Source organism: Ipomoea triloba, chromosome 1, assembly GCF_003576645.1.
Source record: "Ipomoea triloba cultivar NCNSP0323 chromosome 1, ASM357664v1".
NCBI classification, from domain to species: domain Eukaryota; kingdom Viridiplantae; phylum Streptophyta; class Magnoliopsida; order Solanales; family Convolvulaceae; genus Ipomoea; species Ipomoea triloba.
The window spans coordinates 4,984,303-4,997,971 of NC_044916.1; the positions used below are offsets into that span (position 1 = coordinate 4,984,303).

At 33.4% G+C, this 13,669-nt stretch overlaps 1 protein-coding gene across 2 annotated transcripts; it reads left to right on the forward strand.

Annotated features, from left to right (window-relative positions):
- Positions 1-1,704: 1,704 nt before the first annotated feature.
- On the forward strand, positions 1,705-13,669 carry LOC116023819 (probable leucine-rich repeat receptor-like serine/threonine-protein kinase At3g14840). 2 transcript variants are annotated; one of them, XM_031264840.1, is made up of 24 exons: positions 1,705-1,825; positions 1,951-2,128; positions 7,428-7,499; positions 7,586-7,654; positions 7,742-7,813; positions 7,916-7,987; positions 8,090-8,164; positions 8,344-8,412; positions 8,487-8,555; positions 8,696-8,770; positions 8,875-8,946; positions 9,550-9,618; positions 9,793-9,858; positions 10,016-10,084; positions 10,175-10,210; positions 10,298-10,332; positions 10,731-11,107; positions 11,193-11,388; positions 11,612-11,743; positions 11,962-12,080; positions 12,197-12,407; positions 12,530-12,767; positions 12,866-13,016; positions 13,131-13,669. In XM_031264840.1, the coding sequence occupies exons 1-24, from the start codon at positions 1,729-1,731 to the stop codon at positions 13,416-13,418; spliced, it is 2,907 nt and encodes a 968-aa protein (XP_031120700.1). In that variant the 5' UTR covers positions 1,705-1,728; the 3' UTR covers positions 13,419-13,669. The 2 variants fall into 2 exon arrangements, with proteins under 2 accessions (XP_031120700.1, XP_031120708.1); XM_031264848.1 differs by having other exon boundaries at positions 1,722-1,825; positions 1,930-2,128.

The window sequence follows — 13,669 nt, forward strand, 5'->3', positions numbered from 1 at the left end:
ATCTTTACCTAAAAAATCAATTAGACCACTAAACTTTTTAAATTAGTAATTAAACCCATCAACATTGTATTTTGGTGCAATAAAATCTAAAAATCGATTAGTGACATGCTAAGTAGGTCACTAGGGTTCTGGTAACCTCTGGCAACACTCTGGAACTATTTCCGACGACAAATTGACCAGCCACTGGTCGACTTCAATGGCTTCCGATATGGGTTCGCTGGTCCCCAATTGTTTAAAATGTTTAAGCACCTAATTGATTTTTTAGGTAAAATTTGAGTGTCTATTTGACATTTTTCCCTTTAGTTTTTGGTCATAGGACTATAGTGTTATTTTCTTTAATTTTTTTTAAAAAAATTAATTATTTCATTTTTAATCTTTTACCTTAAAAGTGGTGGATTTTACCCTACCATTATCGACAATGTATACCATGGACCAAAGTTCACATAACATATGGACCATGGATTGAAACGAGGTACATAATTCATACTCAGCTCGCTCGCAAGGTACAGAATTTCATAACACAAAACACAAAAAGTCACAACACAAGACACATAGCATAACATTATGGACCCAGTTGGATTGAAAAGACGAGGTACAAAATTCATACTTGTAAGATACAGAATTTCATAACACAAGGCACAAAAAATCATAACACAAGACACATACGCATGTTATATATTTACTTATTTTTCAAATCTAATTTAGGTACATAATTTATGTTCCTAGGCACAAAATTTTACAACACAAATACAAAAATTCATAACATACGACACAATTACTAATTTGTTCCAGGTACAGAATTCTTACCGGTACAGAATTTCATAACTCACAACACAAAAAGTTATAACACAAGAATTGTCTTGCGTTATGCATTTCTGTGTTTCATGTTATGTAATTCTGTACCTTAAGCATATGGATTCTGTACATGAAATAAAGTAAATATAACATGCGCTTTTGTGTCTTGTGCTATGCGTTTTTGTGTCTTGTGTTATGCATTTTTGTGTCTTTCGTTATGCAATTCTGTATCTTAAGAATATGATTATGTATCTAAACTAAAGTAAATATAAAACATGTGTATGTCTCTTGTGTTATGCGTTTTTGTGTATGACTTTTGTACTTGAAATAGATTAATATTTGTGTAACACACAATATATTATGTGTCTTATTTTACGAATTTATGTCAAGTTTGTATTATGAAATTATGTGTCTATAAGACATATATTATCTACATAAATCCGATTTGAGAACAAGTAAATATATAATATGTATATGTGTCTTTGTGTTGTGAGTTTTTGTGTCTCATGTTATGAAATTCTGTACTTTAGAGAGTATTGATTCTTTACCTAAAATAATAAATAAAAATTTGTGTTGAAACATAAGAAACGGGAACTACAGAATCTATTAAAGCTTATATATCAAAATAACGTATTTTGATCTAGGGTTCATAATGCTATGTGAAACTTGATCCACAATATAAATTGCCCCGAACATCACGTAAATGTTTCATTCTATCTTGCCCCAAGGGTTACGGCAGTAGCTGAAAACTCACTGTCAAGCGGATAATAAAGCCAAAACTCATTGACTCATAGTCAACTGCTATTTTCTTTCTTTCTATTTTTTTTATTGGCAAAGGCTGTTTTATTCTTTCTATGATTCTTTTATTTATTATGTACAATGAAGGTATAAAATAACACACTTATTGCAGCTGATCTTCCCCAGAGCTCAGCCATGTCAACTTCCAGGTTAATCATCCTCGTAGTAATTATACTCTTCTTTAATGCAACATTTCTTGAAGCACAGAGTGGGCATCTTCCTCCAAATGAATGTGAGCACCCTCAGCTCTCTACTGTTTTCTTCATCATATATTATGAATTTTCAATAGTGCTAGCTAGCTGTCATTATTACATGCAAATTAACATCTAACTTTAGTTTGTTGAATGTATATGGAAGTAAATGCACTGAAGGAAATAGCAGATCAACTGGGGAAGAAGGATTGGGATTTTAGACTAAATCCTTGTGACAACAACTCTAACTGGATGACACCAAAAAGGAATGATACGCCTCAGTACAATAATACTCTCACTTGCGATTGTAGCTTTCCCGGTGGCATTTGCCATGTTCAAAGCATGTAAGCTTTTCCTTCTACCCAATTTTTGTTGTTATGCTTTTGATACTTTTGTGAGATCAAATAATATGAAAACTATAGGATTTAAACTCGGGACATAGTTGATGTTTCTTGTTCCCTGAATATTTTGTCCCTCACTTCTACTGAATGTTCTGAGCAGTGAGAGGTAGAGGACCTTAAATAGCTTAAGAGCATCAATGCAACAATCCAAACGTTTCCTACTGTTTTGTTCTTCCTAAAGAGGTTGAACCTCCAACCTTCCTACTGTTTTATTGTTTACACCAATAGGTTTCATCTCCTAATGAAAGTGATGGGTTTGAAATTGTCGGATGATGAAACCTTTCATTGGGTTTCAGATGAAACCTTTCATTCTTCCATTTGGTACTAACACCAAACTCAAAGTACTGGATAGCACCAATCATAATATAATGATATGTTCTCATTAGTGCGAGTAGTATCCATTATGATCAAATGTAAACTACCTTCAAGCACTTAATTAGGAAACAAAAAACTTAATGAAATAAACCATATGTTTATTTCAAGACCAACTGAAGTATTTTCCCAATTAATTAAAGTGTACACACACTTAAATGAGAAAATTTCTGAATGCAAAAGAATTTCATATTAGAACTAATCTAATGTATATATACAAATTATAAAGTGGGTGAAAGCTAAATCCCATCTTTTTAGCAAGATCCTTGAATTTAAATGGAGGCATGCCTTTAATTAGTCAAGGATCTGCTAACATCAACTAAATACTGATGTGCTCAATTACCACAATTTTTTCTTAAAACACACGCTCCCTAATATCTAAGAACTTGATGTCGATGTGCTTACTTTGACTCTCACCTTTGTCGTTCTTAACTAAGAAGACTGCAATCGAGTTGTCACAATAGATTCATAATGGCTTAGATATAGAATCCATAATTCTAAGCCTAGAGATGAAATTCTTAAGCCATACACCTTCTGAAGTAGCCTTGAAGCAAGAAACGAATTGAACTTGGCTTCCATGGTAGAAGTAATTACTAAAGACTGTTTAACACCTCTCCATGAGATAGCTCCACCGCCCATGATAAATACATACTCTGAAGTTGATTTTCGAGAATCAACACATCCAGCAAAGTCCGCATCAAAATATCTAACAACATATAAGCTTATAGTCTTTAGTACCTCTAAGCTAGGTACCTTAGTACTTTTTTTTACAGCTTTCTAGGGGTCAATGCCTGGATTATGCAGGTATTGTCCTAGCATTCCGATAGGAAAAACAATTAATGTCCGGTCTCGTACATAGTTGAATGTATCCAAGACACCCAACCGCTTCTACATATGAAATATCCTTCATAGACTCTTTCTCCAGGCCGCTCTTAGGCCATTGGTCTAAATTGAATTTATCTCCTTTTGCTATTGGATCAACATTTGGTGAACAATTCTACATATGAAATCTTTCCAAAACATTATTTATATAGGTTTCTTGCGAAAAACCTAGTATGCGCCAAGATCTATCCCTATGAATCATTATGCCAATGACATAAAATGCATTACTCATATCCTTCATATCAAAGTTTTCAGAAATGAATTGTTTCACGTCGCGAGGCATCCCCATATCATTAGTGGCAAGTAAGATGTCATCCACATATAAAATAAGAAAACAAATTTTACTCCACTCGGAAATGAACAAATAACCCCGTCAAACTTAATGTACCATTGGCGAGAAGCTTGTTTTAAACCATATATGAATTTCTTAGACTTACACACTAAATTCTCACCACCTTTAGAAGTGAATCCTTCAGGTTGTTTCATATAAACTTCATCTTCTAGACCACTATTAAGAAAAATAGTTTTCACATCCATTTGTTGCAACTCAAGATTAAAATGTGTAACCAAAGTAATAATCACTCGAAGAGAATCTTTCTTTAATACAAGAGAAAAAGTCTCCTTGTAATCTATACCTTCTTTCTGAGTAAACTCCTTAGCAACAAGCATGGCCTTGTATCTCTCGATATTACCTAATAAATCTCTTTTGGTTTTAAAACCCATTTACAGGCAATAGCCTTGGCCCATTAGGTAACTCAACAAGGTCCCAAACTCCTTTACTTTTCATGTATGGAATTCATTTCATCTTTCATGGTTTCTAACTACAAATCAGATTGTGTACAAGTCATGGCTTGTGAAACGTTCCACGATCATTTTCGACTTCAATGTCAGATTCTTGTAGATATGATGAGTTGTAGTTTTTAGCGGTGGATGGAAAGGAATAGGTGTTAAAACGGAAAGATTTCCGAGTATCGTTCTCAAGGATGGCAAGGAGGGAATTCAAGCGGTAAGGGGATTAAGCACAAGAGTGTTTAGTGTTTGAAAGCTAACCCAAACATAGGAAGAAAGGTGCATGAAACATCATGAAAATAAGGAACAAAACGTTGGAAACAATCAAATGGAAAGGAGGATTTGGATCTTGCAACTCATATAGGTATCCTTGATTTCCTAAGATATTAGGCTAGCAACACTTAGATAATGAAAATGAGACAAGGTCACCAACACCACCGCCACTCTCGGGGTCAATGGACTCACTTCTTAGACCGTAATGTCATCCTTGTGATCATTAGGCTAGAAGGGGCATTTCGTCAAACACGTTATGTGCCTCTTATCTTCCACTTCTCCCTTTTCTCAAAGGTGAGAGGGAAATGTGCTTGGCTAGGCTAAGGAGTAACCTTACTCTCGTAAGTGAGGCTCCTTCTCCAAACATCTCTCATATAGGTTGATCATTCCCACACAAGAGTCAAAGAAGATCACCATTTACACAATCAAACTCATAATCAAGCAATTGCAAAACCTAAATGATCAATTCAAAGCTCAAGAACATCCATACAACATTGCTCAATCCAATCCACAAAGATCTATCTAATCATACTTGGAATTGAAATAGCAAAAGGTAAAAGTAATGACAAGAAATTAAAAGGAAGACTTAGCTAGGAATTGAACTTTGAATTTGAACTTGAACTTGAAATTGAACTTTAATCTTGAACTTGAATGTAGATCACAATCTTGCACCAATGGAATTCTTCTCTAATTCTTGTCTAAACTAAGAATTGCAATGTGGAGTGATCTCTCTAGGCTAATCCTAGAGAGAGAAATATTCTAAGGTGTGTAATTGAAGTGTGATGGATCCGGACTCCAAAAACAAAGGAAAAACTCTGTTTTTAACCCAAAAATCGCGCCCAAAATGGGCTGGCCGAACCGCTGGACGCGGGCCGGACGCGAGGCCGGACGAGCGTCCAGCCGAGCGCGCGACCCCGCGTCCGAAATTTCGGCCGCAGAAGTTTTGCGGCCTCTGCCCGCGTCCGTCAGAGAGCCCACAGTACTTTTCGAGCTCGGGACGCTGGACGCGGTCCGGATGCGCGTCCCCAACGCGTCCGGGCCCTGTTTATTCGCCCGTTTCGATCTTCGTTCTTCGTTGGTTCTTTTCGATTTCGTTCTTCCATGTTCCTCGGGTTTCCTCTCCAAACTAACGCCATTTTCCTTCTTTATGCCCCTCTTTTACCTACAAAACAATTAGCCAAGTGTGGAATGGGGTCCAATGACAAAATCAAGCATTCTAATGCAATTTACGACTAAAACATTCATAAAAGCTTTAACTTGTATACTAAACGATCCACGAACAACCGTATAAAAGTGGTATCTTTTGCACTTATCAAGATACAATACATAGTAACTAAGTAATGTTGAATGTCTTGCCCGAGTAGACCATATTAATGTTGGACCACCAGTACCTTGAGAAGGTTGCGGGGCAACTAGCTCTTTAGGAATTAGGAATAGAAATCCTAGATTGCCTCATATTGGGAGTCAATGTTACCTCAGAATAATAAGCCCTAATCCTACTACATTAGGAATAATGAGCCCTATCATTACTACATACATTGTGAATTGTGAATATGCCAAAGTTACTCATTCTTTCTTGGGCCGGTCCATGTGGCCCAGGCCCCTTTAGTTGACTATTCCGTCTGGTCAGCGTAATATATCATCGGTAAATAATTATGCTATGGACCCGGGTCCACCTTGCAAGGTAGACCTGGGTCTATGTTCACAAATTTAGAACTCTATTTTTACAAATTTAGAACTCTATGTTCACAATTTTAGATCGCAATATACAAAATTACATTACTCAATATTCACAATTTTTGAACTCTATATTCACAATTTTGTTATATAGATTCAAAAATTGTGTTATATTGTTAAACATAAAGTTATGAAATTGTGAACATAGAATTGTGAACGTAGAGTCATGAAATTGTGAACGTAGAGCTACGAAATTGTGAACATGAAATTATGAAATTATGAACATGAAGTTATGAAACTGTGAACATGAAGTTATGAAATTGTGAACATGGAGCTGTAAAATTATGAACATGCAGTTATGAAATTGTGAACATGGATCCGGGTTCACCTTGTAAAGTGGACCCGGGTCCATGACATAACAACTGTATATCATCATCACTTAACATATTATGCACCTTCAATTTATTTATATACATATAATTGATAAACTGAAGGCACACAATATGTTAATTCTAAACACCTAATTTGAATATTATTTTGAACTAGGGTCCACAATGCGAGGTAGACCCTGGTCCATGATATAATTTGCATTATTCCACCTCCTCCAATTATGTCCCTTTATTTATTTATTTATTATTATTATTATTATTATATTATTATTATTATTATTATTATTATTATTATATTAAGTTATAAGAGTTTTACTTTAACATTTTTATTAAACAAAAATATTTGTGTTGTTATAACTCAATTCCTTTGTATCTTCTATTACTATTATAATACACTAATCTACTATTATCATTTATTTTATATTTTTAAATTATATTTAATGTTAAAATTTATTTGAAATAATCACATTGCAATTGAATGTATATAATAATTAAATATTTATGAATGATAAACTATATATATTTATGTGTGTAAATACTATGGAGTAAATTTATGAAAATAGAAAGATAATTTTTAATCTGATAATAAGAATTTACCACTTTAGTCAATTTTAAAATATAATTTGAATTTAATTATTTAAAAAATAATTTTAAGGAAAGTCTACTAAGCCTGACTAAACCTTGTAGGCTGGTATAACTGTGTATATATTATAATGATTGTATCGAATATTATTGACAATGATTCTCAATTGTACTTATTAGAATAATCATATATGAAATATATGATGGTATGACACATTAGAATTTTCCATCACTTATATTGGATAAAAAATTTTAAGTCTCTATTGTTGTCTAAGCAGAATTTTGAAGGGACAGGATCTGGAAGGTGTTCTTCCTTCTGCCTTGGTGAAGTTACCCTTTCTTAAGATAATGTACTAACCTATACTTTCTACATTATGCATTAATCACCTCTTCTTGTTGATATTCTCTGCTTGATTATTAGTGTTATTTTGTGTAGTGATTTCACCCGCAACTACTTAAGTGGTACAATTCCCCCTGGATGGGCTTCTATGAAATTGGAACTTCTGTAAGTTGTGTTTAATTTGTATTATAACCTAAGCTATTCAAGTGTAAACCATCTTCTTGTCCACGGTAAAGAAGTGAAAATTTGCAGATGTGTTAGTGTGAATCGATTGTCTGGACCAATTCCAAAATACTTGGGAAACATAACAACTCTTATATATTTGTATGTTCTCTTGCTCTTACAATATAATCACTTTTGTTCAACTCTTTTATGGGGAACTAATTGTGTGGGTTTTGTTCTAACACAAATTAAATGAATTTACAGAAGCTTAGAGAACAATATGTTCAATGGAAGTGTTCCACCCGAGCTTGGGAAACTTATGAACTTACAAAATCTGTAAGCCTTAGTTTTGTTAATCATATCATCAGCCAGCATGATATATGTTTTAACTTTTTGTTCTCACTTGTTTGATGCTTTCTTTATTTTTGCTTTCTGTAGCATTCTTAGTGCTAATTATATCACTGGTAAATTGCCAAAAGAAGTACTTAATGGTCTCACAAATTTGACAGAATTGTAAGTGCATCATCATCCATATTCCTAATTTATGAACCTCTTTAATTTTTTTTCCCTTAAATACAACTGACCCTATTACATTGTAATATCTATTGAACCTCTTTAATTTTATTGTTTCTTCAATACTTTATGTATACGCTCACGTGTTACTGTCCTTGTCTCTTGCGAAATAACTGCAGTAGGCTCAGCAGTAATAACTTCACTGGAAAATTGCCTAGATTTCAAACTTTCAAAAACCTTCAAAAATTGTAAGCATTCAAATCTAACGCTCTAAATTAAAATTCAAATCATTTCTTATGGACAAGAGAAACATGATTGGCAGAGAGCTTCAAGCAAGTGGTTTTGAAGGACCCACTCAAAATATTTTTGTACCAACAAGCTTGATAGAACTGTAAGTTAAGATTTCTGATCCTTTGAAGATTTGATTAATACTCATGTTTTCATTATAGCAAAAAATTATATTTACAATGGTTAACATAAGATCAACAAACTAAAATGTAATTGTGAACATACAATTACATGAATTTGCAGTAGAATCAGTGACCTAAATGGAGGAGGTGTCTCTGGATTTCCTACATTTACCAACTTGACCGGCATGAGATTTTTGTGAGTAATGCATTTTCTTTCCAAAAATATGAACTTTAAGTTTCATAATTCGACTATGAATTGAAATTATGAATTTGCGTAAAAAAGAGTAATTTTGGGTGCAGGATGTTGAGAAGGTGTAATATTTCTGGGAAGATACCTGAATATATAGCTAATATGACAAGCTTGAGACAACTGTAATCTCTGCAACCTGAAATTTATTTTGATCTTTCTCATCAGATGTTAATTAATGAACTTTTAGATCTGCTCCTATCATAAATGGAATAGCCAATTCCATGGTTTTTAAAATGAACCAAACTGTTACGAGGTATCCTTAGATAGGACCGTAATTGATGGGAAATCTTTCGAGTCACAGCAAACTCCAAATTCACACTTCGAGCATGTGAGAGCTTCAAGAAACGACTATGAAGAATACAATATCAATATATTTATTGTGTTCGTAGTTCTCAATATTCATATACAATAGACCTATTTATACTAAAATACTAATATGTATACTAATTAATAAAACTACCAAAATTATCCTAACTATTGAAGATAATGATTGATATTTTATGACTTTATTATGATTTACCCAATTTTCTCCTATTGATCTATAATCAATCATCTTCTCTTTCCTTTCAAGTTCCCTAATTAAGTCACCAATTGATTTATGCATATCACAAACAAAGGAATATACATGCATGTTCCATATAATACTAGCTGAGTATAGGCTGAGAATATTTTAAAGTTGATATACTTCTTTGGTTTATTGTTTTATTAACACATTGAATTTGCAGAGATTTGAGTTTTAATCATCTGGAAGGAGGGATTCTTGTGCTTCAAGGTCTTAATAAACTGCAGTACATGTGAGTAACAAATCAATTTGGATATTAACAACAAAGCATAAGAAAATTCCTTATTTGGGCATTTTGTTTTAATTCAAAGCTAATCAGCAATCTATTTGGATTTATGAAGAATTCAATATTATTCCCATGTAACCACTACTAAATTAAATTGAATACTTGCCTACCTGTTCTTAGGTATCTAACGAACAATTTTCTTACCGGGCAAGTTCCTCAATGGATTCTAAATCGGGGTTCCTTATAGTAAGTTCAGTCTTATATATTATTTGTAGTTCATGTGCAAGAAAGTTTCGTGTTTGAAGTTTTGATGATTTTATTGAAGTTCTGTTGTATTGTACATGAGTTTTTTCAATTACCCTTGTCATAAAGCTACTAACGGAAATTAAAAGATGGTGTGCAGTTACATAGATCTTTCTTACAATAATTTCAAGGAGAACTCTGTGTCACCAATTTGCAATCAGGAAACTCTGTAAGATTCTGCCTCTTATATGCATCTATTATATTCTTTCAATTGTTCGTTCAAAGATGGATCATTTTAGCTTTCTCATTTTCTTATTAGGAATTTGTTCAAAAGCTATAATGGAGGAGAAAATGAGTAAGTTTTACTCAAAGGGTTCAATCTTAATGTAATTTAGTCTTCATTTATTTCTAACTTTACCCCCTTTTGGCTTGCTTTGTATAGAGAAACTGATAAGTGTCTAAAGAATTGCACAAAAGGTAAGCACATCATATCACAATACTTGGAATTGCATCATGTATCTTTCACAAAGCATTCATCTATTTAGGGCCGATTTTTAAATTTTTGTTGCCCCGTTCTTGTAAATAAAAAAGGCCCTACCAAAAGCGCAATCTTTAAAATCAATACCGTAATTTTTCCCCTGACCTCCAATATAGACACACATTTCTACTATTTCTCCAATGGAGTCTTTTAAGATTAATTGCAAATTAAACTTTTTGTTTTTTAATTTCTTAACTAGCTAGGTAAAAATTAAATATTGAGCCTTATAAAGTTTGAGGCCATGTGCTGTTGGGCAACTTTCACAGCCCAAAATCCGGCCCTGCATGCATCAATGTTTTTTTTTTTAGTTCATTTTGATCATTTTTTTTTCCTGCAGATTGGTATTCATTTCACATCAATTGTGGTGGAGGCAATGTTTTGGTTGGTGACACTACATATGACGCAGATGATGATTCTACTGGCCTTGCAAAATTTGTTCACAAGAGAGAGAACTGGGTAACGAGTAATACCGGGTACTTCTGGGATAAAAAAGTAATAGTATCTGACTATACGACAACAAATATATCTGTAATCAAAGGAGAGGACCTCGAAATCTACAAGACAGCTCGTTTGTCTCCTTTGTCTCTAACATATTACGGACGTTGTCTAGCAAATGGAAACTATACAGTGAAACTTCATTTTGCAGAGATAGTTATAAGAGACAATAGATCTTTTGAAAGCCTTGGAAGACGCATATTTGATGTTTATATACAGGTGAACTAAGAAGTTTACCATTTAAATTGAGGACTTCAATGGTTAAGTGATGTGTATTTGACTTTAGTGATTTTATTGGCTACAGGGCGAAAGGAAATTAAAGGATTTTGATATTAGAACTGAAGCACAAGGTGTTGATAAGGCCTTGGTTAAACAATTTCAAGCAGTTGTCATAGATAAAACTCTAGAGGTGCGCTTTGAGTATGCTGGAAAAGGAACAACAGCATCTCCACGTAGAGGAACATATGGACCGCTAATATCTGCCATTTCTGTAGAATCTGGTAAAATTAGTGATGGCTCCCACATAATAAATCAATTAGAGTTTTAATAAATAGCATATATAGTTGATATATTTTGGCTTTTTAAATTTTAAATGTGGTTATTATTTAGTTATTTTTAGCCCATTTTGCATATTACTTGTTCTTTGTTTCTGTTTTGTTGCACATAAATAAAGATATCTAATTCACTTTCAATTCATTCCTTTTCTACTAACGTAACCTGCAGATTTCAAACCTCCCAAGAACAGAAAGACTTTAATCATAGTTGTTTCTATAGCTTCTTCTTCATTTCTTATTTTCACAATCCTCTGTTTTGCTGGGTGGAAGGTCTACAATAAAAGCAAGACCTCTCACGAAGGTAATATTTGCATCTACTTTTAATTACTTTCTAATTTTGTATGGGAAACTTGGACGTTGAGACAATTTGTGTATGCATTCATATGCATAGAAAGAAATAACTGCGCATGCTCAAGGTTGGCTTGGCATCACAAAATAATCATAAACTTGTATAAAATGTGCATTGCAGGTTCACCTCAATTTTTTTTTTTTTCATTAAAAGTAATTGTCTTGGTGCAGAACTACGAGGCCTTGACCTAAAAACTAGTCTATTTACTTTTAGACAAATTAAAGTCGCTACAAACAACTTTAATGTTGCAAATAAGATTGGGGAAGGTGGTTTTGGACCAGTATACAAGGTATAGAAAAATACAAATATTCATAATATGTCAATGTGTTAATTTATAACTTTTGTTTTAGACTTACTATAGATGTGTGCTGATGATATTGGATTTTCCCTTGTGTATAAAATCAGGGTACATTATTGGATGGTACCGTTATTGCTGTAAAACAGCTATCAACCAAATCAAGACAGGGATACCGTGAATTTTTGAATGAAATTGGCATGATTTCTTGCCAACAACATCCTAATCTCGTGAAACTCTATGGGTGTTGTGTTGAGAGAAAGCCATTGTTGTTAGTGTATGAGTACATGGAAAATAACAGCCTTGCCCATGCTCTCTTTGGTAAATTATAAATCATATATTTCATCGTTGTCTATATATGTATATATGATACTAGAAAAGTGAGGATTTAGTTTATTTTATCAACATAGACATTAGTATTCTAAGTTAATAGTTAATAACAGGTCCAGAAGAGCTTGGCCTGAAAATCGACTGGCCTACCAGACAAAATATTTGTGTTGGTATTGCAAAAGGTTTAGCTTTTTTGCATGAAGAATCAACAATAAAAGTTGTTCATAGAGACATTAAGACCACCAATGTGCTTCTTGACAAAGAACTCAATCCAAAAATTTCTGACTTTGGTTTAGCTAAACTCTATGATGATGAGAAGTCGCACATTAGCACAAGAGTTGCTGGGACATTGTAAGATGTGATGTTATAACAAATTCTTGTCCATTTTGTATTTCTAGATTCATCATATAGTTGAAAGAAATTATTACTCTTCTCCATTTTCTTTATAGGGGATACACAGCTCCAGAATATGCATTGTGGGGCTACTTAACATTCAAAGCTGATGTCTATAGTTTTGGTGTGGTGGCATTGGAAATTGTTGCAGGGAAGAACAACATGAAGTATCGTCATGATGAGGAGTGTGTTTGCCTTCTTGATTGGGTGAGATTTCAAGACTACCAAACTCATAGATTGAAAACCTTCAAACTAATTTAAGTGGCTTATTAGGCTTATAATCTACTATATATGGTTTGTTGTGTCTATGCACATTTTTAGGCACTTGTTCTTCAAGAAAAAGGAACCCTAATGGAGCTAATTGATCCAAGATTGCATTCTGATTATGACAAAGAAGAGGCACTCAGAATGATCAAAGTGGCTTTGCTTTGTACTAATACTTCCCCTGTGCTTAGGCCATCCATGTCTGCAGTAGTCAACATGCTTGAAGGTCATGATGATATTCTCAAATGCAATTCTAATCTACATGAATCCAATTTTCAAGAAATAAAAGATCATTATGATGAAATGCCGGCTGACTTAAGCGATATGATTCTCCCTACAGAGTAAATTTTTTGTTTGGATGCAAATTAACCATCGTTATATATATTTGTAGTAGCTAGTCGTGATAGATACTACATTTACTAAAATTCTCTAGTTTTCATTTGTCTAGTTTTTCATTCTCCATTCCCTAGTTTCAAAGTTAGAAACAATATAAGTAAACACATTTTTTGTTTTTCATTATCCTATTTTCCATATCTGTAAAAAATGGAAAATGTGTCTAGTTATAAATAAACTCTTCAGGTTTCCTACCTTCCAAA